At 41.8% G+C, this 27,490-nt stretch overlaps 1 protein-coding gene and 1 pseudogene across 39 annotated transcripts in view; one reads left to right on the plus strand and one right to left on the minus strand.

Annotated features, from left to right (window-relative positions):
• The window catches only part of LOC147368975 (uncharacterized), a 724,353-nt gene that overhangs the window by 382,565 nt on the left and 314,298 nt on the right, over positions 1 to 27,490 (plus strand). For 2 of the 39 annotated variants that reach the window (XR_015167026.1, XR_015167025.1), the window contains exon 7: positions 17,340 to 18,158. The exons of 29 other annotated variants lie outside the window; for them this stretch is intronic. Coding sequence is in view for 4 of the 10 variants with exons in the window: in XM_086410586.1 (XP_086266712.1) it covers positions 17,340 to 17,473 (134 nt within the window). In the remaining 6 variants the exon portion in view is untranslated. Of the gene's footprint in view, positions 1 to 17,339; positions 18,207 to 27,490 lie in introns of those variants that run through there. 8 more of the 39 variants (XR_015167035.1, XR_015167027.1, XR_015167030.1 and 5 more) reach the window with 8 other exon arrangements.
• LOC147368977 (regulator of nonsense transcripts 1 pseudogene) lies at positions 11,002 to 14,899 on the minus strand (annotated as a pseudogene).

Here is a 27,490-nt window from a genome sequence, read left to right on the forward strand (position 1 = left end):
GAAACTCCAGTACTTTGGCCACCTCATGGGAAGAGTTGACTCATTGGAAAAGACTCTGATGCTGGGAGGGATTGGGGGCAAGAGGAGAAGGGGACGACAGAGGATGAGATGGCTGGATGGCATCACTGACTCGATGGACGTGAGTCTGAGTGAACTCTTGGAGTTGGTGATGGACAGGGAGGCCTGGCGTGCTGTGATTCATGGGGTCACAAAGAGTCGGACATGACTGAGTGACTGATCTGATCTGATCCCTATATAGATCTAGGCATAGATCTCTACAGAGATAGGTGTAAAATGGAAAACATAGATCATATTAAAAATGAATAATCTCAAGTATGGCATCAGTTCAGTTCCGTTCAGTCGCTCAGTTGTGTCCACCTCTTTGCGACCCCTGGACTGTAGCCTATCAGGGTCCTCTGTCCATGGGATTCTCCAGGCAAGAATACTGGAGTGGGTTGCCATTTCCTTCTCTAGGGGATCTTCCCAAGCCAGGGATCGAACCCGGGTCTCCTGCATTGCAGGTGGGTGCTTTATCGTCTGAGCCACTTGGGAAGCCCAATTTTGTCCAACTCTTTGTGACCCATGGACCACAGCATGCCAGGCTTCCCTCTCTTTCACTGTCTTTCAGAGTTTGTTCAAATTTATGTCCATTCAGTTGGTGATGGTATCTGACCATCTCATCCTCTACTGCTCCCTTCTCCTTTTGCCCTCAATCTTTCCCAGCATTAGGGTCTTTTCCAATGAGTCAGCTCTTCGCATAGGATGGAAGTCAGTGATACTACTTAGCTCTGCTTTTGCCTCTGCATAGCGTCATAGACTCCTTCCCTTTACTAGAACTAAGTAAAGAACACATTTAAGAGACATAAAATAATATAGCATTTCTCAGGTCACAAGAAATATTTCTTCACAGCTTAGTTCACTGGACAACAGCTCAATTTAGTGTAAAAATTATATAGATTATCTATGTATTCATTATAGTCAATGTAATTATACTGATGAATTTATACAAATGACCTAAGCATTTTCACATACATAGTTGAACATATTTATACAAATGGAAATGTCACACACCTCATTTTGAACTTTTAATAAGTCCTAGTCAGCTGTTGGCATTAAGAGTGCATTATTAGAAAATGAAAATGGTACACTAAATGTGAAATGATGGCTATTTTTTTTGTGTGTTGAGACCAAGTAATGACTTAGAGGGCCACGCTAAGACCGCAGTGCACGAGACAAGAGTCAAGAGAACAATGAATTAGGAAATTATTCCCAGAGGGTAGAGCCTGTTCCTAATCAAGTAACATTCACTGTTTCCAGAATAAGGCCCTGAGAATATGTACTGGACCAGATTTCAGAATTGCTATGGATCAGTGGCTTTGTGAACCTTCCATTTTCCTCTTTCTTGAACAGGAGTCTCTCGTAGTTATCATATCCCTCTCTCAGTATTGCATTTTGGATGTATGTGTGGGGATGAGGTAGGGAGTGCAGATAACTTACCATTTTAGTTCATAACTGAAGAAGAGCCACACCTGGGCAACTGCATCCGACTCTCTAATCTGTGGAGGCTTGTCTCTACCTGGACTATATTTAATGATGAAATCCTGGACTTAGAGCTAATATTATAACTGAATGAGACTTTTGGGGTCTTGGGAGGGGGATATTTTGCACATGCAAAGGATCTGCATTGTTGTGGCCAGAGACTGAACAATAGTTGTTTGTCTTCAAAGATGACTCTCTGACAATTCTTACCATCTCTCTGTTTGGATACCTCTTCCTTGAAGAAGTGCAGCCCAGTTTTCCTTGAATCTGAGCTGGCCTTGTGACATACTTTGATCAGTAGAATGCTATGGAAATGGTGTGGTGTATTTGAGAAGTTGGATTTTTAAGAGGCCTGGCAGCTTCTGTCTTTGTTCATTTGGTATGCTGCTATTAAACAAACCCTAGTCTAGACTACTAAATGACAAGAGACAATGAAGAAAGAGGGGCCTAGTCGTCCCAGTGCCTCTGCTGAGCCTAGCTCCTAGTCAGCTCTGCTGACGTCAGCAAAATGACCTAAAGAACAGTGATGAGCAAAACATCAACATTGTTCTAGGTCACTATATCTTGGAGCAGTGTGTTGCACAGAAATGAGTGGCTGGAACACTAACTGCTCCCACCTGGATTTCAGATGTTTCTGGCAAGTGTGCGAAACTGGTGCAATACTCCGGAGAGCATGCCGTTTAAAACATACCTTTTGGTTACAGATAAATGAGACAAGGGTTTGCATATACAGGGAGAAAGCAAAGGGAGAGGCTGGAAAGAATGGGAAAAAAAAACCCCACAACAACAGTATTGCCTGCCTGAGACTTTATTGTTGTAAGCCTGGATTCCTGACCAAGTCCTGCAGGAGGAAAGAGAGGGTACTAGAAACAACTTGTGGCCAGTATAACGAAGAGTGACTTGGAAGTTGTGCCCCTGGCACAGGCATTCATTCTCTCTGTGTGTAGAATGGGGACACAGTCCCTCTCTGGCTCTCTAGACACTGGCCGCTTTGTGTATCCTGGAGGATGATGCTGAGATGCAGAGGCTCCTGTCGTGGGTGGGTGGGCTTCAAAGTGTCTGCAAGAGCGCCTCCACTGGCTTCATGAAAGTATTAGTGAGCCAGAGAGCAAGGAACATGAGATGATCCCCTAAAACTCCACTCCCCCTCACTCTCCTAGAAAAAGCTGGGTCGTATTTTAAGGTGACTTCCACAGCTAGTGGGGAATGGAGCAGAGAACTTACATTATTATTGTTAACATGACCTTATTTGAAGTCATAGGTTAGGGACTCCTAGAATAATTCAGGCCACAACATGATACTTATATTTACATACACCATTATATTTAATATCTTATATATAACATAATAATATATAATTGTATTCCTAAGTATATCTTTTTGCAATATATTTCTTTCATAAGCATTATCTCTTTTAAAAGCTTCTTAACAACTCTGTGAAGTATGGAGGGCAAATATTATTTTCTCCATTTTAACAGAGTACTTTTGCCTGGAAAATCCCATGGACGGAGGAGCCTGGTAGGCTGCAGTCCATGCGGTCGCGAAGAGTCGGACACGACTGAGCGACTTCACTTTCACTTTTCACTTTCATGCATTGGAGAAGGAAATGGCAACCCACTCCAGTGTTCTTGCCTGGAGAATCCCAGGGACGGTGGGCTGCCGTCTATGAAGTCGCACAGAGTCGGACACAACTGAAGCGACTTAGCAGCAGCAGCAGGAATACATCAAGGCTGTATATTGTCACCCTGCTTATTTAACTTATATGCAGAGTACATAATGAGGAATGCTGGACTGGAAGAAACACAAGCTGGAATCAAGATTGCCGGGAGAAATATGAATAACCTCAGATATGCAGATGACACCACCCTTATGGCAGAAAGTGAAGAGGAACTAAAGAGCCTCTTGATTAAAGTGAAAGTGGAGAGTGAAAAAGTTGGCTTAAAGCTCAACATTCAGAAAACGAAGATCATGGCATCTGGTCCTGTCACTTCATGGGAAATAGATGGGGAAACAGTGGAAACAGTGTCAGACTTTATTTTGGGGGCTCCAAAATCACTGCAGATGGTGACTGCAGCCATGAAATTAAAAGATGCTTACTCCTTGGAAGGAAAGTTATGACCAACCTAGATAGCATATTCCAAAGCAGAGACATTACTTTGCCAACAAAGGTCCGTCTAGTCAAGGCTATGGTTTTTCCTGTGGTCATGTATGGATGTGAGAGTTGGACTGTGAAGAAGGCTGAGCGCCGAAGAATTGATGCTTTTGAACTGTGGTGTTGGAGAAGACTCTTGAGAGTCCCTTGGACTGCAAGGAGATCCAACCAGTCCATTCTGAAAGAGATCAGCCCTGGGATTTCTTTGGAAGGAATGATGCTAAAGCTGAAACTCCAATACTTTGGCCACCTCATGCGAAGAGTTGACTCATTGGAAAAGACTCTGATGCTGGGAGGGATTGGGGGAAGAAGGAAAAGGGGATGACAGAGGATGAGATGGCTGGATGGCATCACCAACTCTATGGACATGAGTTTGAATAAACTCTGGGAGTTGGTGATGGACAAGGAGGCCTGGCGTGCTGCGATTCATGGGGTCGCAAAGAGTCGGACAGGATTGAGTGACTGAACTGAACTGAACTGAAAGTCATCTTAAATAAGAGATTAAAAGACTTTGCCAAGACTACAAAATAAAAGTCATAGAACCAGGACTTAAAATTTAGCTCTGCTAATTCTGATAATCAGTGGAGGATCCATGCGTCCATGTCAGATTGCTTGTAACTTATGTGATATATAAGTAATGACTTTGAAATTTTTTAAACTGCATGCATATCACTATATGAAAAGTGTGAAAGTGTTAGTTGCAGTTTGTCTGACTCTTTGCAACCCCACGGACTGTAGCCCACCAGGCTCCTCTGTCCATGGAATTCTCCAGACAAGAATACTGGAGTGGATTGCCATTCCCTTCTTCAGGGGATTTTCCCAACCCAGAGACTGAACCTGGGTCTCCTGCATTATAGGCAGATTCTTTACCGTTTGAGCTACCAGGGAAGTCTATACCAGTATATATATATATATATATACACATACATTTGTGCATTCATCTACACATGTAAATTTATTCTGAAGACATAGTCTTACAACTTATAGATGTAAAGAAAAATATATAAAATATCATTGGGATATTATTATTTTGTCATAAAAATATATCCCATAAAATCTCCTATAATATGTATATGCTAATACAATATATCAAAATAATTTTGCTTATGTACTTATTTCATAAAAATTATTCTTGCAAACACATTTCTAGCATCTAGCATAATTTTTTAGGTATAGTAACTACTGATATAATGTTGTCTAGCAAAAAGGTTATGCATCAACAATTTCCACTGAAATAAGCTGTCATCAGCACATTTCCTTATGAAATAATATTTATTAAAATAGGATATTCTCTTAGCTAAAGCTGACAGCTCCTCACCTTGTCAATTGTCTCTAATAATATACACTTTACAATACAGTGCTAATAAGACTCAAGGTAGCATTTCAGTCATCTACAGTGTCAAAATGGAGACTAGATATACTGCATTCAAAGAAAAGGTGCCAATTAAATGTATTCTCTCTACAGTCAGTGTTCCAGTATCATACTATAACATGATCTGTATCCTTGTTATCCAATATTAGATACTATTGTAACTTGTAATTCAGACTCTCTTTCTCCATTTTCAATATTAACCCCAAGCATATTTTCATAATGACTACAAAGCTTGGCAGAGGGATTTCCAAATCAGGGAATGCTGAGACCTAGAGCCTTGGCAGATGCACAAAAGTGGAGGAAAGAAGCAGAACACTTATAATACAGGAGGAAGCATAATTTTTAAGATGAAAGTTTGAAGTCTGTCACAATTAAATTGAAATCTTTACCACTGGTTAACCATCTGACCTTATGCAAATAATTGACTTTTCCACCCTCAATTTCTTTTTTATTAAAGTGGGGTTCTTAATGCTAGTTCATTGGGAGAGTGTGAGGATGTAATGGGACAATGTTTGTAAAGAGTTTTGCCCAGAACCTGGTATATAATATGAGCCTAATAAATGCCAGCTCTATCCATGTGCCTCACTTTAAAGACAGGATTCCATTGAGAAGTAAGTTCTCTGTCTTTGTTGCTCCTCTGAATGATTTAAAGGGTTTTTGTCTTTGTTTTTCAACAGTTAAACTAGATACACCTAGTTTTGTTTTCCTGTGCATTTAATAGAAACATTTGCAGTTCACTGTATTAACTGAATATGTGGCTTGAAGCCTTTCATCTGCTTTGAAAAATTCTCAAAAACTATCTTTTTAAAATTTGTATCTACCCAATTCTTTTTTTTTATTTGCTTTTAGAACTCCAGTTATACCTATTGAAGTCTTTATCCCTGAGACTGGTATCACTTATGCTTCTTTCTGTATTTTTCATTCTTTTTTAAATTCTATACTCGAGACTGACTAAACCTCTCTCTAGCTATGTCTAATTTTCTGGTTAACGCCTTTATTACATTCTTTTTCTGTAACATTTTCTTATAAAACTATTCTAACTACAGAAGAGTTGAAAGAATTTTACATAGAACAGCCATGTGTTCACCAACTAGATTCTGCCATTCAGTTCAGTTCAGTCGCTCAGTTGTGTCCGACTCTTTGTGACCCCATGAATCGCAGCACGCCAGGCCTCCCTGTCCATCACCAACTCCCGGAGTTTATTCAAACTCATGTCCATAGAGTTGGTGATGCCATCCAGCCATCTTATCCTCTGTTGTCCCCTTCTCCTCCTGCCCCCAATCCCTCCCAGCATCAGAGTCTTTTCCAATGAGTCAACTCTTCGCATGAGGTGGCCAAAGTATTGGAGTTTCAGCTTTAGCATCAGTCCTTCCAATGAACATCCAGGACTGATTTCCTTTAGAATGGACTGATTGGATCTCCTTGCAGTCCAAGGGATTCTCAAGAATCTTCTCCAACACCACAGTTCAAAAGCATCAATTCTTCAGGGCTCAGCTTTCTTCACAGTCCAACTCTCACATCCATACATGACCACTGGAAAAGCCATAGCCTTGACTAGACAGATCTTTGTTGGCAAAGTAATGTCTCTGCTTTTTAATATGTTGTCTAGGTTGGTTATAACTTTCCTTCCAAGGAGTAAGCATCTTTTAATTTCATGGCTGCATTCACCATCTGCAGTGATTTTGGAGCCCCAAAAAATAAAGTCTGACACTGTTTCCACTGTTTCCCCATCTATTTCCCATGAAGTGATGGGACCAGATGCCATGATCTTAGTTGTTGAGCTTTAAGCCAACTTTTTCACTCTCCTCTTTCACTTTTATCAAGAGGTTTTTTAGTTCCTCTTCACTTTCTGCCATAAGGGTGATGTCATCTGCATATCTGAGGTTATTGATATTTCTCCTAGCAATCTTGATTCCAGCTTGTACTTCTTCCAGCCCAGCATTTCTCATGATGTACTCTGCACAGAAGTTAAATAAGCAGGGTGACAATATACAGCCTTGACGTACTCCTTTTCTTATTTGGAACCAGGCTGTTGTGCCATGTCCAGTTCTAACTGTTGCTTCCTGACCTGCATATAGGTTTCTCAAGAGGCAGGTCAGGTAGTCTGGGATTCCCATCTCTTTCAGAATTTTCTACAGTTTATTGTGATCCACACAGTCAAAGGCTTTGGCATAGTCAATAAAGCAGAAATAGATGTTTTTCTGGAACTCTCTTGCTTTTTCCGTGATCCACTGGGTGTTGGCAATTTGATCTCTGGTTCCTCTGCCTTTTCTAAAACCAGCTTGAACATCTGGAAGTTCACGGTTCACATATTGCTGAAGCGTGGCTTGGAGAATTTTGAGCATTACTTTACTAGTGTGTGAGATGAGTGCAATTTTTTGGTAGTTTGAACATTCTTTGGCATTGCCTTTCTTTGAGATTGGAATGAAAACTGACCTTTTCCAGTCCTGTGGCCACTGCTGAGTTTTCCAAATTTGCTGGCATATTGAGTGCAGCACTTTTACAGCATCATCTTTCAGGATTTGGAATAGCTCCACTGGAATTCCATCACCTCCACTAGCTTTGTTTGTAGTGATGCTTTCTAAGGCCCACTTGACTTCACATTCCAGGATGTCTGGCTCTAGGTCAGTGATCACACCATCATTGATTATCTGGGTCATGAAGATCTTTTTTGTACAGTTCTTCTGTGTATTCTTGCCATCTCTTCTTAATATCTTTTGCTTCTGTTACGTCCATACCATTTCTGTCCTTTATCGAACCCATCTTTGCATGAAGTGTTCCCTTGGTATCTCTAATTTTCTTGAACAGATCTCTAGTCTTTCCCATTCTGTTGTTTTCCTCTATTTCTTTGCACTGATCACTGAGGAAGGCTTTCTTATCTCTCCTTGCTATTCTTTGGAACTCTGCATTCAGATGCTTATATCTTTTCTTTTCTCCTTTCCTTTTTGCTTCTCTCTTTTCACAGCTATTTGTAAGGCCTCCATAGACAGCCATTTTGCTTTGTTAAATTTGTTTTCCATGGCGATGGTCTTGATCCCTGTCTCCTGTACAATGTCAGGAACCTCCATCCATAGTTCATCAGGCACTCTGTCTATCAGATCTAGTCCCTTAAATCTATTTCTCACTTCCACTGTATAATCATAAGGGATTTGATTTAGGTCATACCTGAATGGTCTAGTCGTTTTCCCTACTTTCTTCAATTTAAGTCTGAATTTGGCAATAAGGAGTTCATAATCTTCTGCCACTGCTGTTGCTGCTGCTAAGTCGCTTCAGTCGTGTCCGACTCTGTGCGACCCCATAGACGGCAGCCCTCCAGGCTCCCCCGTCCTTGGGATTTTCCACTAATATTATATTATACCTGCATTATCACATATCTACCTAACCATCTGTCTATACATTCATCAATCCATTTAAAACTTTAATGCATTTCAAATTAAAATGCAGACTTCTCTACTGCTGTTGCTAGCTAAGTTACTTCAGTCGTTTCTGACTCTATGCAACCCCACAGACGGCAGCCCACCAGGCTCCCCCGCCCCTGGGATTCTCCAGGCAAGAACACTGGAGTGGGTTGCCATTTCCTTCTCCAATGCATGGAAGTGAAAAGTGAAAGTGAAGTCACTCAGACCTCTCTACACTTCCTTCTAAATATCTCAGCATGTGAATAACACTAGCTAGAGTTCAGTAATTGTTTATAGCAGTTTTAATTTTGTTTCAGGTGGAATTTATATATAATCGAACGCACAAATCTTGAATATTCAATAGCTGAGTTTTGATAAATGTGAACACTTATGTACCCAATCCTCTACCAAGATAGAACATAGTCATCACCCTAGAAAGTTTCTTAATGCTTCTTCCCAGCCAATCCCAACTTCCACACCAATAAACAAACACTCTTCTGAATTTTTCCCACCATGTTAGTTTTGCCTATTCTTGAACTTCATATAAAGTGAGTCATACAGTATCATTTATATAAGACTTTTTTACACAGCAAAACTTCTGAGATTTATTTATGTTGTTAATCATACTAGTATTTGTATTGATTTCCTAGGGTGTCCATTCAAAAAGTAACAAAAATTGACTGGCTTAAGACAAGAGAAATTTATTATGTCTCAATTTTGGAGACTAGAATTCTGAAATCAAGGCACTGGCAGAGCCATGCTCTCTTTGATGGCTCTGGGACAGAATCGTTCCTTGCTTCTTCTAACTTTTGATGTTTGCCAGTCACCTCTGGCATTCCTTGACTTGTAGGTGCATCACTCCAGTCACATGGATGTCTTTTCCCAGGATGCCTTTGTATCATCTTTCCTCTGTGTGTCTGTCTCCCTCTCCTCCTGCTCAAAATCATGCTTCAGTTTTAGCAGTGGACAACAGGTATCCATTTATTTTTACTTTTACTTTTTCAACCCAGCATAAGATGCTAATGGAGGGGGCCACTCTAGCTCAACATTCAGAAAACGAAGATCATGGCATCCGGTCCCATCACTTTATGGCAAATAGATGGGAAAACAGTGGAAACAGTGGATGACTTTATTTTTCTGGGCTCCAAAATCACTGCAGATGGTGATTGCAGCCATGGAATTAAAAGACGCTTACTCCTTGGAAGGAAAGTTATAACCAACCTAGACAGCATATTAAAAAGCAGAGACATCACTTTGTCAACAAAGGTCCATCTAGTCAAGGCTATGGTTTTTCCAGTGGTCATGTATGGATGTGAACTATAAAGCTGAGCACAGAACTGAAGCTTTTGAACTGTGGTGATGGAGAAGATTCTTAAGAGTCCCTTGGACTTCAAGGAGATCCAACCAGTCCATCCTAAAGGAGATCAGTCCTCGGTGTTCATTGGAATGACTGATGTTGAACCTGAAACTCCAATACTTGGGCCACCTGATGCGCAGAGCTGATTCATTGGAAAAGACCCTGATGCTGGGAAAGATTGAGGGCAGGAGGAGAAGGGGACGACAGAAGATGAGATGGTTGGATGGCATCACCGACTCAGTGGACTTGGGTTTGGGTGGACTCCGGGAGTTGGTGATGGATAGGGAGGCCTGGTGTGCTGTGGTTCATGGGGTTGCAAAGAGTGGGACACAACTGAGCGACTGAACTGCACTGAACTGACTCTGTAGTGCTGGGGCAGCTCCATCACTGTGCTAAGTTGTTATGCTTGCTGCCCCTGGGACATGGAGTCTTGTGACAGCACCAAGTCACCAAGACAACTGTCCAGTGACAACTGGGGCTGGGAGAGGTGGGGCTGGCTCCTCTGGGAGAACTGGCTGTCGGAGATACAGCCTGTCCTTGGGACACCCCGTGAGACAGCTTTGACGGCACATTCCGGCTGGCCTGGCTGTTGAGAAGTATCCTCTGGTTGGCCCAGGAAGGCCCAAAGCTGTTCTTCTAGACCCCCACCTTGACCAGTCTTGCCTTCTGGGGTGCCCCACCTGTGGATGGCCTGTTAGCTTGTCCAAAATATCCCAGTGGCAGCGTGGGTGGCATGCCCAGGTTGGAGGCAATGGGGACTGTTCATGGAGGACATGTGGCTGGGGCAGGCACTGATCATGCTGATCTGGTTATGGGCCTGGAAGTACATGTTTGAGGGCAGGCCCTGGCTGCTCTGATCACTGATGTTGTTGTTTAGCTGCTGAGTCATGTCCAACTCTTTTGTGATCCCATGGACTGTAGCACACCATGCCCCTCTGTCCATGGGATTTCCTGGGCAAGAATACTGGAGTGGGTTGCCATTTCCATCTCCAGGGGATCTTCCCGACCCAGGGATCAAATCCATGTCTTCTGCATTGGCATGTAGATTCTTTACCATTGAGCCACCTGGGAAGCCCCTGATCACAGACAGATCCTGGGAAAATGGCTTTCCAGGGTGATACATGGCTGTTGTCATGAAGCGGGCTCCAGGGTTGATGGCCCTGCTGCACTGCATAAGGTGCTCCTACAGACTGTTCAGCACCCATCTCTCTCCCATACCCAGTAGGTGGTCATAGTTCAGAAGGTGGCTGCAGAGTGGTTGCCTGGACGGAGCCCTTCAGTAGTCCATACTGTGCTCTGGTCAGGGCCATATTAAATACGGGGGTTGTTTACAAACCTAATGCTTTGGTGCTCATTTGCCCACATAAAGGAGATAATAAAGATGTTGTCAAGCGACTGAAATACATCCACACTGGCAGTCTCCACCTCCTGGTAGGGCCTGGTGTGCAGGGAGCCACTGAGTTGCATGCATTATGTTGGTAGGACATAATGATGGACAGGATGATGGTGATCTGGTTCACCTCGGCATCTGTCGTCTTTCCTATGTTTGCAGCTTCTGGCCTGTTCGATAAGAGGTGCCTTACCTGATGATCTTCTCCTGGTCCTGGGTCACACAGAACATCTTCATGTGACCTGCTCTGGTCTGATAAGAGTCTTTGCAGCAGATGTTGAACAGGAAGGTGCTGAGTGCAGGGTTCATCTGATCCTGGATCTGGAGGCAGATGAGGCAAATGGGATGGTTGCCTAGCACCACCAGGTGCTTAGAGAGTGACAGAGACAGCCTAGCCTTGGCTGCCTTCTTGCACATCACCATGAGGCCCAGCTGGCAGTGGTCACCTGCAGGGATCAGATGCTTGGCTCCAAGGACACATGAGCTGTGCACTCCAGGGCTCAGTGGCCTGGATGCCTGTGAAACTGCATCTTGGCAGGTCTCAGTCATCCACATGTGCAGCTGATGGCATGTGTTTATGAGCACCAGTTTGTGAACAAGTTTCCTCTTGGCATATGCTTCAGGGCTCAGTACCACTGCTTCTGGTCTGCAGATGACAGCTCCTGGGTCTTGTCCTTCAGCATCTGGAGCTCCGGCATGCTACCTATGTTCCTGATCTGGTTGTATAGGGCAAGGATGTGCAGTGGGGAGTTGATGACCCTTGCAGAGAGCTGGATGACTTTGAGCCAGGTCAGTGACTCTTCTTGGTCAGCTGATCTATGGCTTTGTTAGCTGGAGCACAGACTAGCACAGGCCCACTGAGCCAGATGGTAGATGATGGTGGCTGAGCTCACATCTTCCCTGTACCTAGTGGACCCTGGATCTAGCTCAGCAGTCTCTGCAGCACCATCTTCAGAAAGTCAGCCAGAGAGTGGTGGAGGTCATGGAACTCTGGTGCTGTGAAGTCCTTGGGCCGCTGGTGCTTTTTGATCACACCTAGCAGCTTATGAATCCCAGGGACGGGGGAGCCTGGTGGGCTGCCGTCTATGGGGTCGCACAGAGTCAGACATGACTGAAGCGATTTAGCAGCAGCAGCAGCAGCTTATAGGAGATGTAATCTGCCATGGAGATCTCCTCCACAACAGATGTTTTCAAACACTCTGCATCCTGTCTAATGAGGTTCACTTCCACATGAAACTCACCTGGAAGTTATGAGTTACCTCCAGAGTGCGCCCACAACTGCTATGTGGCTCAGTGGTGATCTCACTGACATAATTATCAGGGGCCTTGATGATGTGGCGGATCTTTTCCTCAGGGCACCAGGTCCTCTTTGTACCACAGGCAAATCCTGTTCCCCTGCATGAGCTGAATGTTTCCTAACCAAATTATTACTAAAGTCTGATTATCAAAGTCATCTCAGGCAAAGTCAAGTAGGCAGTTCTCTTCCTGCTAAGGCCCAGGTACTGCCTGACAGTGATGTGATCCTGAGTCTGAAACTCTTTCAGTTTCTTAGAGGAGTTGGCCTCCAGCTTGGATATGTTCTGGTGCTGGTAGGAATGCTCCTATCTCCAGAGATATGCTGGGGACCCTCCTCTGCCCCTGTCTTCTCCAGGACCTCCAAGGTCGTAGAAGGATTTTCCTGCTAGAGCTCCTCCAGTTGGCTCATCTACTCCATGGTGATCTGCCAGCCCAAGCAGTTCCTGCTCAGAAGGGATTGTGACCAGCCAAGACAGGAAGCAGTGGTCCTGGATCCCAGGCTGTCACTGTGAACTCTCTGGACTGATTTCCTTGAGGCTGCTCCCAAGGGGTACAGAGCTGACTGCATAGCAGCCCCACAACCCAGGTGGATTTGCTAAGAATGAAGCCAAGGAAGAAGACCTGACCACTGCCATAGTCATAACACTCCAGAACCGTCTCTTTCAGGGCCCATCCTTGTGCAGACTCATCTCTTTGCATTTTGCTTTCTGACGTGACTTACAATATGGCTGCCAGTAGCATTTGCATGACTTATTAAACCACTCTTGCTGGTAGCACAGTAAACCATGCAAGCAGGATCCGGTACTCCCCAGTAACTGCAGGCATGTATGAGACATCCTTCCTCTAACAAGTATCACCTTCATTGTCTTTGAAGTTCAACTCAGCCAGTTGGCTGGTCTTGCCGACGCTCCCGTCCTTGCCTGGTTCTGCAGGACGCTCACTGCTCAGCCCACCTGCGAGTCCACCTTTCCAACTGCAGCTTCCACAGGACGGGGCCCCCAGTGCTGCCACCTTGGAAGGTGCATCTGTGTCTGGCTGGGGAGAGTGAATTAGCTGCCTTTGAACTTGAGCGCTGGGGTGTTGAAGCCCAGGAGTTGGGCCTTCTGCGCATCGAAGGAAGTGCGCATGTGCAAGATGGGCGGCCCTGCCTCCAAGTTCATGGGTGGCCTAAGCAGAGTGAGGAGCTGGTAGCGTCGCCGCTGGGTAGGCCACTGTGTGGGTGCTGGCGCTCTTCGGCTGGATCTAAATCACCGCCACCCCGCGAGCCAAGCGCCCAGAGCTTCCTTTGCTGCCCTCAGAGCCACCAGCAGCTCCCAGAGACTGCAGGAACACCGTGGGCAACACCTGTTTTAAGTACATGGCTTTAATTTTACCTGTTCTGTGGACGAATATGAGGCGGTTGTCGAATATCCATTGCATTCTTGATTTCTGATATTATTTTTTAGTTTTAGAACCTCCATTTTATTTTTTGATATAAATTCTACTGGTTGGTTTCTCCATCTTGTCATCTGTTTTTCACAGCCATTTACAAAAATCTTTTTCTGAAAACCAATATCCGGATCACCTCTGCATCCGTGTCTATTACCTTTTTTTCCCTCCATTATTTTTTATTTTGTATACCTGGTAAATTTTTCATTGAATTACTAAAACTATGTGTAAAAATTATAGGGATTCTTGAAGTGTTATCTTTCTCTAAAAGGGATTAGAGTCGGCTTCTGGCAGGCAATTAGAGTCGGCATGGATTACTTTAATTCAAACGGACTAAGCTGATTCACCGCTGGGTTCAAGTCTGTAAGGCTGGTTTATTTCTGGCTTAACCTCAACCTAGACTGTAGCCCTCTTGGTGTCCAATTGAATACTCAGGGTTTTTATCAGGACCCCAGCCTTTTGGTGGTTCTTTAATCTCATTTTAAAAATCTCCCCAGAACCAAGAGACTGACAAAAATCCTGCATAGTTTCTCAAACTCATAGCAGCTACTTTCTGCTCTGCTTGTGTGTTTCTCAGCCTATACTAATTACAAATTGGCAAGTGCCTCAAGAGGAAAAGAGACTCAGACTATTGGCTGGGCTCAGTTCTTTGAACTCTTCTCTTTATAATCCTGGCCTCTTAGATTCTGGCTGTCTTGATGCCCTTGAACTCTGATTTTAATCATTTTAGGTTCATGAGATTGCTGAAGTTTTTAAAAAGACTCTTGACTATTTAAAACATAAACAGTAGTAATGGGTATGGGGTTTATAGAATATGCTGAATTAAAACATATAGCTAATATGCAAGGAATTGAGTAGGAATTAAATGAAATTATACTGTTATATAGTTCTTGTTCTTTAATATCATATGAATTGAGACTGTGGTAAATTGTGTGTATTGCTGTCTATAGGGTAACCATTGCAACCCATACACACAGTGTTGCTAAAAATGTCAATAAAATAGATAAAATTGAGTAATAAAAATTATAATCACAAAAGACAGCAGAAATAAATGAACAATAAAACACATAACATATGGGACAAATAGAAAGCAGATACCAAGATAGTAGAATTAAACTGATCTGAACGAAACCATAATTCCATTCAATGTAAATGAACTAAACTCTCCATTAGAAAGAAGGAAGCTATAAGACTGGATAAAAAGCAAGATCCATCCACATGTTGTTTACCAGATGTGTTTTATAGTATCTAAAAACAAGTTCAGTTTGAGTGGGAAAAGATATAAATTGTGATACATAAATCCCATTTCTAGGTATTAAGCCAAGAGAAATGAAAAAAATACATCTACGGAATGTGTATAAAAAATTCATAGCAGGCTTTATACATAATAGTCAAAATTTGAAAACAATCCACAAAACCCATCAATACAAAAGTGGATAAATAAATTTTAGTATATTTGTACGATGGAACACTACTTAACAATTAAAAAAAATGGACTTTTGATTGATGAAACAACATGGATAAATCTTAAAAATAGTATCTGAATGAATTAATCTGGATGAAAAGGAGTACTTATATATGACTTCATTTTACATGAGTTCCAAGAACAGGCAAATTTTATACCATGTTAGTGGAAGTAAGAAACTGGTTATCTCTAGGGAAAAGCAGACTAACTGGAAAGGGGGAATAAAGGAAATTTTGGGGTTGATGGAATTATTCTATGTATTTATTTGGGTGGTTGTTATAATTACTGAAATCATTGAATTGTACTATTAAGATACATGCTTTTTATTTTTTGTGACAACAAAAGTTTGAATTGGAATATCACTTAAAAACAAATTTGGACTAAGACATTGTTTTGTTTCTTAATAACAAAGACAATAGGTAGTACATACAACTTGTACAAAAAAAAAATAAGGAAAATTGTGTTTCTAAAAGTAGATCTGGGTTTTTTTGCCATCTTATTTTAGTGGATCAGTTAGTAATGTATAACTAAATATGAAATTGAAGCCATTGAAAAATGCGGTAGATCAGTGAATTCCTTCTTCCAATGATATGATGGTTCCAATAGATATCTTGATTTTAGGTTTAGTGCATATCTCATAATATCTGTGTCCAAAGTATTGAATAAACAGAGGAAGGAAAGGGTTTGGGCTTAAAGAGTAGATTATGCCTTGATCTGTACACTGAAACTAAATTAACCATTAAATAAATCATCTATTCCATTATTTAAATAACATATACAATTGTTTTGTATATTAGAGCCTTCTAGTCAAAAAGAATTTAAGAGAATATTATAAATACGTTCAAAGATTTAAGGTAAAGATGGATATAGCGTATGAACAGTTAGAGGTTCATAGTAGAGAAATGGAAACTAACAAAAGGTCAAATGGAAATTTGAGAAGTAAGATGAAGTGAGGTCATAACAATGGATTGGACAGTGAGAAAAGATCAATGATCTTGCAGATAAGTCAGTAGAAATAAACCAAACAAAAGCCCAGAGTGAAAAAATAAAAAGTGCTCTATTGACTTCTTGGTATTGGGAAAACATGGGTATTGAACATACAGGGAACTGCAATCATGTGAAGGGGGGAAAATTGCATTAGAGAAAAACGTTTGGAGGAAAACTGGTGAAACCTTTTCTCTGTTAAAAAAAATTATGAAAGCTTAATTACTTATTGAACATATAACCTCTGTGTGACTCGCAAGGTAAACTTTTCTTACCCAGCAAACTAATATGCCATTTGAAAGTTATGACTTTAAGGTTTACTGAGATATAGTTGAGAAAAAATCAATGACATATTTAAAGTGTATAGTTTGATAAGTTTTAACATGAATGTACCTCCCACATTTACTTATTCCCATTTGAAATTATTCTTTCTTATTCTCTCCCTGGTCCCCAGACAACCAGTGCTCTGAGTTCTGTCACTAGGGTTTAGTTGGAATTTTTTGGAATTTTATATAAATGGAATAATGCATTATATACTTCTTTTGTGTCTGATTTTGCTTTCACTGAGGTTGATTTGGAAGTTCATCCCATGCTGTCTCTATCATTAGTTCATTCTTTTTTTATTGCTAAATAGTAGCATAATTCTCTTCAATGAATTTCTTAAACTGATAACTAAGCTATGGTGATGATTGCCTCAAGCAGAAGGGTAAGGAGATTGATTGGGAAGAGCCTTGAGGGAAGTTTCTGTGGTATGGATGCTGTTTATAGGGTGTACAGATATATCAATATCTATTGGACTGTATTCTTAAGATATGTGCATTTCACTGATTGTAATTTATACCTCATGAAAAGAAAAGACAGTATGAAAAACAATCAGGTATACCACCCAATTGCCTTCCTGGTTGATTAATATTATCATGTCCTTAGGTCAATTTTGTGGGCTTCCCTGGTATTTCAGACAGTAAAGAATCTATCTGCAATGTGGGAGACCTGGGTTTGATCCCTGGATTGGAAAGATCCCCTGGAGAAGAGAACAAGTACCCACTCCAGTATTCTTGCCTGGAGAATTCCGTGGACAGAGAAACCTGGTAGGCTACAGTCCATGGGACACAAAGAGTCGGACATAACTGAATGACTTTCATGGGTCAATTATGTATTTTTAATGTTTTTGATTATTCATAAGTACTATCTTTAGACATATTTTTAAAGCATTTTCTTGTGATTGAACTCGTTTGCAAATACTAGTTTAAGAAAAGTGTTCTTTATGATGGCTTTTATCAAAACACTTTTACTCCCCCTGGGTTGTCTTTATGGAAATAAAATCTATGCCCCAAATTGACTATTCCTATGATAACTGCCAATATATTATGTGTTACAATGCAATTGCTCATGTTAGTCTCATTTTTATGTTTTTTTCTTTATCAATAAAATATAACAAAATATCACACATCCCTTATGTCAGGTAGATTCAAATTTAGTCATATAAATTAAGAGATGTTATTCAAACTAACTTGTAAATCAGATAATTTCAATTAAATATCATATTTTTGTTGACTGGTCCAATGACTTCGGGCCTTGTTTGTTTTTCTAATTCCTTGAGATGGTAGATTAGGTTGTTTGTTTAATATTTTTGTTTCTTTAGGTAGGCCTGTATCACTATATACTTCCTCTTAGAACTGCTTTTACTATGTCCCATAGATTTTGGAAAGTTATATTTTTAACAATCATTTGTCTTAAGGTATTTTCTAATTTCCTCTTTATTCTATCTGTTAATTTATTTGAGTTTTTTCCCATAGCATGTTGTTTAGTTTTCCTATGTTTGTGTTTTTCCATTTTTCTTCCTGTAATTGATTTCTAACTTCATATCATTGTGGTCAGAAAAAGCTACTTGATATAAAATCTATCCTCTTAAATTTATTGAGTAGCGTTTTGTGTCCTGGGGTGTTATGTATCCTGGAGAGTGTTCCGTGCACACTGGAAAAGAGTGCGTATCCTGCTCTTTTTGGATGCAGTGTCCTGTAGATATCTGTTGTCCATCTGGTGTAACATGTCTTTTAAGGTCTCTGGGTTTCCTGTAGATTTCCTGTATGGATGATCTATCCATTGATGTAAGTGGAATATTATATCTCCTCCTATTGTTATATGCCTGTCAATTCCTCTCTATGTCTCTCAGTATTTGCTTTATATATTTAGGTGCTCTTATATTAGGTGTGTGTATATTTAACATGTGTTATATCTTCCTGTATTGACTCCTTTATCATTATATAATGTCCTTCTTCATTTTTTAATATAGGCTTTTTTTTTCCCAAAGTCTACTTTGTGTAATATGAGTATTGCTTTTCCAGGTTTCTTTTCTCTTTCATTTGCATGGATATCTTTTTCCATCCTCCTCTTTCAGTTTTTGTATGTCTTTAGCTTTGAAGTTAGTCTCTTGTAGGCAGTATATAGATGGATCTTGCTTTTTTATCCAGTCAGCTACCTTACATCTTTTGGTTGGAGCATTTAGTTCATTGACATTTTAAGTGAGTATTGATTGGTATGTGCTGGTTGCTATTTTGATAGCTTTTATGATAGCTTTTTTGTTACTTGTTTTTTTAATTTATTTTTATAGTTCTGTGTTGTTCTTTTAGTCTCTTCCCGTGTGGTTTGATGATTTTCTTTAGTGTTATGTTTGTATCTCTTTCTCTCTCATTTTGTGTATCTGTTGTAGGTTTTTGATTTGTGTCTACCATAAAGTTCATGTGTATTGACCTTTAACTATATCTACTTGTCTTAAACTGATAGTTATTTAAGTTCAAATCCATTCTAAAAGATGTACATTTTTACTCCTCCCCCACCTTTTATGTTGTGATATCCCATTTTATATCTTCATGCCTGTCTCTTTACTGTTAATTGTAGTTACAGTTGACTTAAGTTTTTTAACCCTTTGTAATAGCTTATTTACATTGTTGATGCACTGCTGTTTCATATATTTGCCTTTACCCATGGACTTTTTCCCATTTTCTTATTTTTCTTATTTATTTTTGTATTTTCTTGTTTCTTGTTGTAGCCTTTTCTTTTTCTCTTAAAGGACTTTTAACATTTCTTATAATATTGAGTTAGTTGTCATTAATCCAGTTCTGCTTGTCTGGAGAACTCTTTATCTGCCTTTCAGTTCTGAATGATTACCTTGCTGGGTAGAGTATCCTAGGTCGTAGGTTTTTTTCTTTTCAGTAATTTAAATATATCATGACACTCCCTTCTGGTCTACAAAGTTTGTGCTAAAAAAAAAAAAAAAACCAGCTGATAGCCTTATGGGCATGCCCTTGTATGTGACTGTTTTTTCTTGCTGCCTTTAAAGTTCTTCATCTCTAACTTTTGCCATTTTAATTATGACAGGTCTTGGTGTGGGTCTCTTTGGGTTCATCTTGTTTGGGTCTTTCTGTGCTTCCTGAACATGGATACCTGTTTCCTCCTTCAGGTTAGAGAAGTTTTCAGCCATAATTTTGTCAAATACATTTTTGACTGCCTTCTCTCTCTCTCCTCCTTCTGGGACGCCTGTGATAAGAATGTTAGTATACTTGATGTTGTCCCTAAGGTTTCTTAACCTATCCTCAATTTTAACAATTTGTTTTTCTTTCTGCTGTTTTGATTAGGTGATTTATTGCCTAATTTGTTGTTAATTCCTTCAAGTGTATTTTTCATTTCAGTTACTGAATTCTTCATCTTTGCTGGGTTCTTTTTTATATATTCTAGTTCTGTTGAAGTGCTGTGTTCAGCTATCCTTTTCCCAACTTAGGTTAGCATTTTTATTACTATGTTTTAAATTCTCTGTCAGGTTAATTATTTATCTCTGTTTCATTAGGGATTTTTTCAGGGGTTTCACCTTGTTCTTTATCTTAAACCTATTGTTCTGTCCTTGAATTTTGATTAACTTTCTCTCTTTGTCTCCATGAAATTAGGTGAAGCTGTTACTTATTCTGGTTTTGATGGTATATCCTTTTGTGGGAGTGTCTCTGTGCATTTTGCAGGTACCCAGTGGCTTTGGTGGGAGAGCTGGATCTGAAATCATCTTGGATCACCTCTCCCCTGGGGTGTGATGGCACCTGTTGCCTTGGTGGGAACTTGTTAGGGCTTGAATTGGAGCGCTACAGCAGGAGCCATGTGCAAACTAGAACTTTTTCTAGACTGAATGGTAGTCACTGCCCTATTGGGGTTGAGCCAGTGCCCAAGGTGCTAAAATAGGAGCCCTGAAGGAGGTGTGATGGGAACCTCTACCTTGGTTGGGGGGATATGTCCAATACCCAGGGCCTTGGGCTATACCTGTGAGCTGATTCCATTTTTCCCTGGTTTGCATGCCTTGGTTAGAGGCTGGGCTGGGGCTGCAGGTGTTGGAGCCACACTGCTGAGCTGGCTGTGCTTCTTGCCAAGTGTTCATAAGTGGGCACATGCTGGCAGCGGCAGTCTCTTCCCTGGCTCATGGCAGGCCCCTGCTGAGCTGGTTCAACTCTTTCCTAAATGTGTGTAGGCACTGAATTGCTTTTCCTCCTCTTCTACCAGCCTCCTTGCGGTTCTTTCTTTTCAATCTTAATTGTAGAAGAGCTGTTCTGATGGTCTTCAGGTTGTTCTCAGCAAGGATATCACCACTCCCTGGGATAATCGGCCCAATAGCAGGGGATTACACTGGAGGAATCTGGCCATTGAAGGGGCAATGTTTTGTTCTTTCTGGGAGAGACACCTACTCTGGATACAGATTTGCCTTTGCTGTGTGCAGTGCTTCTTCTATCAAAAATACCGTCTGAGGAGTCACAGGTGCCTTATTCACCATCGCAGTGTTTCACACAACATGCTTTTGATGAAGGAACTCTGCACAGGGAGTAAAGTGTGCCTGTAACCAAATGCTCATTGAATTTACTGATCATTCCATGTTTCCAGTAATTCTGAAGCAGCTGACTTCACTAGAATGGACTTTTGAAGGCAGAATGGTAGTGTCGGCCAGATGGCAGTACCTTGATGGACTGGCATGATGTTCTCCAGGAGGCTGTATATGCTTTAAATCAGCATTCAGTATGCAGCACTGATTTTCCCATAGCTGAGATACATGGGTCCAGGAATCAAGGATGGATGAGAGTGGACCATTCACTATTACTGCTATAACCCCTACTGATCCACTAGCAGAGTTTTGCTACATGTCCATGTAACTGTATGCTCTGCTGGCCTAGAGGCTTAGTTCCTAACATAGTCAGGGCTTCTCTGAGAAGACATTAAACTGTATGCCATTAAACTGTAAATAAAGACCGCCACTCCTGGTCCCTTTATCCCTCTAAAATTATACCTAAGGAATAAGATTGCTGAACTGGCTAAAGTAATCACTGATGACCAAGGGCTACTCTGTAGTGAAGGTGAGGAAGCCTGGGTCTGGAATTCAGGAGATTTCTTAGGGCTTTCTTAGTATCATCTGGCCCTGTGATTAAAATCCGAAGAAAACTGGAAAAAACCATTCTCAGTAGGATTGGTAGTGGCCCAGGTCCTCCAGCAGTGAAGATTAGGTTCTACCCAAACAGGCAGAGCACCTCATAGCCAGTTGAAATGCTTGTTGAGGGCAAAGGAAATAAGAAATGGGTAAGGAAAGAAGATAGTTACAAATACCAGCTGCAAAAGGTGACCAGCTGCAAAAATAACCATGCATTTGATTGTTCTGTTTCTTCTTTACAGTTTATGAATAATTTGAAACGTGTTTATATAATCAATTCAGTTGGTCATTTGTGTCTAATTCTTTGTGACCCCATGGACTGCAGCACACAAGGCTTCCCTTTCCTTCACCAACTCCTGGAGCTTGCTCAAACTCATGTCATTTGACTTGGTCATGGCATCCAACCGTCTTGTCCTCTGTCATCCCCTTCTCCTCCTGCCTTCAATCTTTCCTAGCACCAGGGTCTTTCCCAATGAGTCAGTTCTCATCAGGTGGCCAAAGTATTGGAGTTTTAGCTTCAACATCAGTCCTTCCAATGAATATTCAGGACTGATTTCCTTTAGGATGGACTGGTTGGATCTCCTTGCAGTCCAAGGAACTCTCAAGAGTCTTCTCCAACACCATAGTTCAAAAGCATCTGTTCTTCAGCACTCAGCTTTCATTATAGTCAAACTCTCACATCCATACATGACTACTGGAAAAACCATAGCTTTGACTAGATGGACCTTTGTTGGCAAAGTAATGTCTCTGCTTTTTAATATGCTGTCTAGTTTGGTCATAGCTTTTCTTCCAAGGAGCAAGCATCTTTTAATTTCATGGCTGCAGTCACCATCTACAGTGATTCTGGAGCCTAAGAAAATAAAGTCTGTCACTGTTTCCATTGTTTCCCCATCTGTTCACCATGAAGTGATGGGACTGGATGCCATGATCTTAGTTTTCTGAATGTTAAGTTTTAAACCAACTTTTTCACTCTCCTCTTTCACTTTCATCAAGAGGTTCTTTAGTTCTTCACTTTCTGCCATAAGGGTGCTGTCATCTGTATATCTGAGATTATTGATATTGCTCCCAGCAATCTTAATTCCAGCTTGTACTTCATCCAGCCTGGTGTTTCACATGATGTACTCTGCATATAAGTTAAATAAGCAAGGTGACAATATATAGCCTTTCCCGATTTGGAATCAGTCTATTGTTCCATGTCCGGTTCTAACTGTTGCTTCTTGACCTGCATACAGATTTCTCCAGAGGCAGGTCAGGTGGTCTGGTATTCCCATTTCTTTAAGAATTTTCCACAGTTTGTTGTGATCCACACAGTCAAAGGCTTTGGCATTGTTAATAAAGCAGAATAGATGTTTTCTGGAACTCTTGCTCTTTTGATCATCCAACAGATGTTGGCAATTTGATCTCTGGTTCCACTGCCTTTTCTAAGTCCAGCTTGAATGTCTGGAAGTTCATGGTTCACATACTGTTGAAGTCTGGCTTGGAGAATTTTGAGCATTACTTTGCTAGCATGTGAAATGAGTGCAACTGTGTGGTAGTTGTAACATTCTTTGGGATTGCCTTTCTTTGGGATTGGAATGAAAACTGGCTTTTTCCAGTCCTGTGGCCACTGCTGAGTTTTCCAAATTTTCCTGGCATATTTAGTGTAGCACCTTAACAGCATCATATTTTAGGATTTGAAATAGCTGAACTGGAATTCTATCACCTCCACTAACTTTCTTCATAGTGATGCTTCCTCAGGCCCACTTGACTTTGCATTCCAGGATGTCTGGCTCTATCTAGGTGTGTGATCACACCACCATGGTTAACTGCGTCATGAAGATCTTTTTTTGTATAGTTCTTCTGTGTATTCTTGCCACCTCTTCTTAATATCTTCTGCTTCTTTTAGGTCCATACTATTTCTGTCCTTTGTTGTGCCCATCTTTGCATGAAATGTTCCCTGCTGCTGCTGCTGCTAAGTCGCTTCAGTCGTGTCTGACTCTGTGCGACCCCATGGACTGCAGCCTACCAGGCTTCTCCGTCCATGGGATTCTCCAGGCAAGAACACTGGAGTGGGTTGCCATTTCCTTCTCCGATGCATGAAAGTGGAAAGTGAAAGTGAAGTCGCTCAGTGGTGTCTGACTCTTAGCGACCCCATGGACTGCAGCCTACCAGGCTCCTCCATCCATGGGATTGTCCAGGCAAGAGTACTGGAGTGGGGTGCCATTGCCTTCTCCCGAAATGTTCCCTAGATACCTCTAATTTTCTTGAAGAGATCTCTAGTCTTTCCCATTCTGTTGTTTTTCTCTATTTCTTTGCATTGATCACTGAGGAATGCTTTATTATCTCTCCTTTATATTCTTTGGAACTCTTCATTCAAATATGAAACAAAAACATACACATACGTAGAAATCCTAGTTCCCAGGAATCAGTGGTGTTTATGGATTTAAGCCAAACTTTACCCTTTAAAGCTGTACTGCAAATCTTTTCCTCAAATATGAAGCCATCAGAAAAAGAAATTCAGAGATAATGGACAAGGACCCCAGGTGAATTCTACTCTAGTTGAAGGGTAGATCTTGGAGGCTCTGGTGGAGGCCTGAGAATAAAAAGTGCTGCCTGACCTCGATGCATCTGCAGATGACCTTCCTCTGGCCTTGGCCTCTCCTCATGCATCTTTTGTTCTTGTTTTTCCCTCTTAGTGCTGATTATCTAGTGAATTATCACCAAATAGACCTAGAAAACTACAAGCTCCAATACTCAGTTGAAAGAAATCTTGACCAGAAAAACAGAAGACGTTCCCTCTTTCTCCAAGGGCTGCAAAAATGCAGCCAGTGTCTTCAGACAGGATGTGGTCCTAGCAAGTACTATTTTCAGAGGCACCTACATTTCAGAGGTTGTTGCTCTGCCTGTGAAAGTACCTCCCACTTAAATCCCAGGAGCTTTGCGGGGCTGTTCCTGTTCCTGGCCTTGCTGAACTGTGCTGAAATGAACTTGTCCTTTGAGGAAGGGGTACTAGAGTTATCCTTCAGTAGCCAGAAGGTGGTGAAGAAGGCAATGGCAACCCACTCCAGTACTCTTGCCTGGACAATCCATAGATGGAGGAGCCTGGTAGGCTGCAGTCCATGGGGTCGCTAAGAGTCAGACACCACTGAGCGACTTCACTTTCACTTTTCACTCTCATGCATTGGAGAAGGAAATGGCAACCCACTCCAGTGTTCTTGCCTGGAGAATCCCAGGAACGGGGGAGCCTGGTGGGCTGCCGTCTCTAGGGTCGCACAGAGTCGGACACGGCTGAATCGACCTAGCAGCAGCAGCAGCAGCAGCCGCCAGAAGGTGGAGGCTAGCTTTTCTTCTTTCTCCCACATACAGTAAACTGTGACCCTGTAAATTTTCTTAATTCAAGAAGAAATGTGAGATCTGTATCTTTTAACTGTCACAAAGTAAAAACAAACAAACAAACAAAAAAAACACACACACAAAAATACGGCACCACAACTTCTAGGCTTAAGAGGAACAGAAGTTGAATATAATATTCTGTTTTAACATTTATTACTCACAACAAATACATATTGTTCCTCCTTCCAATTGGTAAATAGGTGCTGGGGCTTTGGGGAGGGTGTCCCCTTTCTCGTGAGATTCAGGAAATCCCAGAAAAACCTTTATAGTGTTTTTCTCATCTGATTGGTATGAGCTAGCCCTTTGCACCCCAAGTGTCCCAGCTGTGTCTCTGCCACAAAGGCATTGGTTGTACTTGAGCTGATCACAGAAGTGTGATCTGCCATTGGTACTGGGCGCTCTACTATAGGCCTGGTGGCTGGAGAGTCTGCTTATATTGGGGATCATCCCCAGGAATCACAGATCTCCTGCTCAAACCCTCGGCACTCTGTGTTCCAGACCCCATGCTAACTGTTCAGTCAACAGCATCCCATTTGTCCCAGCCATGGGAGAGGACACTTAGCATCACCCATTTCACAGAGAAGTAAACCGGGTCTAAGAAAGGTGAGAAGAATCTCACCAAATGGGTCAGTGAGGGAGCTGGGAGCCCAGCACAAGTTGTCCAGCTCCCCAGGCCCACATTAAGTCAGAACTTTACTGAGCCACTGGGTAAAAGCACTGCAGGCCCACTCGCTCACCTGGCCCTGAGGTCCTTCTTAGCCTTGAAGAACAGTTGCATCTTGATGGCCTATGGTGTGGGAGATCCTGCTGGCAAGGCAGGCTGTTGGTACAGGACAGAGTGGCACCTGTGTGTTACCAGGAGCCACCCTCAGATGTCCCTCCCAGTGCCTGCCAGCAGCGGGCATCCAGGTGTGCCAGGGGACACCTTGAAGCAGGTTTGGGATAATCAGGGTGCCATGGCCTCAGGCTTTGTGGAGCTGGCCAGCACAGAGTCCACCCTGCCCTCAACAAACTCCTCTCTCCCCTCACCTCTCATTCTTGCTGAAGGGCTGCATAGCCTGGAACAGGCTGCAGTTTGCTGCTCGGGCTGAAGATTGTAGTGATTTGCAGCCACCTGGAGCAGCTGGATCACCCTAATTATTTTGAGTTCCTGGGACAGAGGGAAGGACAGGATGCAGACAAGGTCCAGGTGGGGGAACTGTTGGGGTCTTGTGGAGGTGAGGAGTGGAACAGGGGGCTGGTCCTGTCTTTGATCACATGGAGATCCTCCTTGACTCCACTTCATCCAGGCCCTGCCTTTTATCCCAATTGGGTTTAAATAGCTCCTCCTCTGGGAAGTTGTCTTGATATCATCTCTTACCCCACCTGTTAATGGGATGGTTCTCTGTCTGTCAAACCCTCCCAATAAATATAAGACCCAAAAGTTAGAGCAAGAGAGAACCCTGCCTATAGGGGTCCCCAGTTTCTGCACAGTAAGAAAAATGACTCTAGGTATTGCTGGATCACCGAAAAAGCAAGAGAGTTCCAGAAAAACATCTATTTCTGCTTTATTGACTATGCCAAAGCCTTTGACTATATGGATCACAATAAACTGTGGAAAATTCTGAAAGAGATGGGAATACCAGACCACCTGACCTGCCTCTTGAGAAACCTGTATGCAGGTCAGGAAGCAACAGTTAGAACTGGACATGGAACAACAGACTGGTTCCAAATAGGAAAAGGAGTACGTCAAGGCTGTATATTGTCACCCTGCTTATTTAACTTATATGCAGAGTACATCATGAGAAATGCTGGGCTGGAAGAAACACAAGCTTGAATCAAGATTGCCAGGAGAAATATCAGTAACCTCAGATGTGGAGATGATACCACCTTTATGGCAGAAAGTAAAGAAGAACTAAAAAGCCTCTTGATGAAAATGAAAGTGGAGAGTGAAAAAGTTGGCTTAAAGCTCAACATTCAGAAAATGAAGATCATGGCATCCGGTCCCATCACTTCATGGCAAATAGATGGGGAAACAATAGAAACCATGGCTGACTTTATCTTTCTGGGCTCCAAAATCACTGCAGATGGTGATTGCAGCCATGAAATTAAAAAACACTCCTTGGAAGGAAAGTTATGACCAACCTAGACAGCATATTAAAAAGCAGAGACATTACTTTGTCAACAAAGGTCTATCTAGTCAAGGCCATGGTTTTTCTAGTGGTCATGTATGGATGTGAGAGTTGGACTATAATGAAAGCTGAGCACAGAAGAATTGATGCTTTTGAACTGTGGTGTTGGAGAAG

The sequence above is a fragment of the Bos grunniens genome, chromosome 7, assembly GCF_055505025.1.
Source record: "Bos grunniens cultivar Pamir isolate PY7600 chromosome 7, Bosgru_T2T1.0, whole genome shotgun sequence".
Lineage (NCBI taxonomy): Eukaryota > Metazoa > Chordata > Mammalia > Artiodactyla > Bovidae > Bos > Bos grunniens.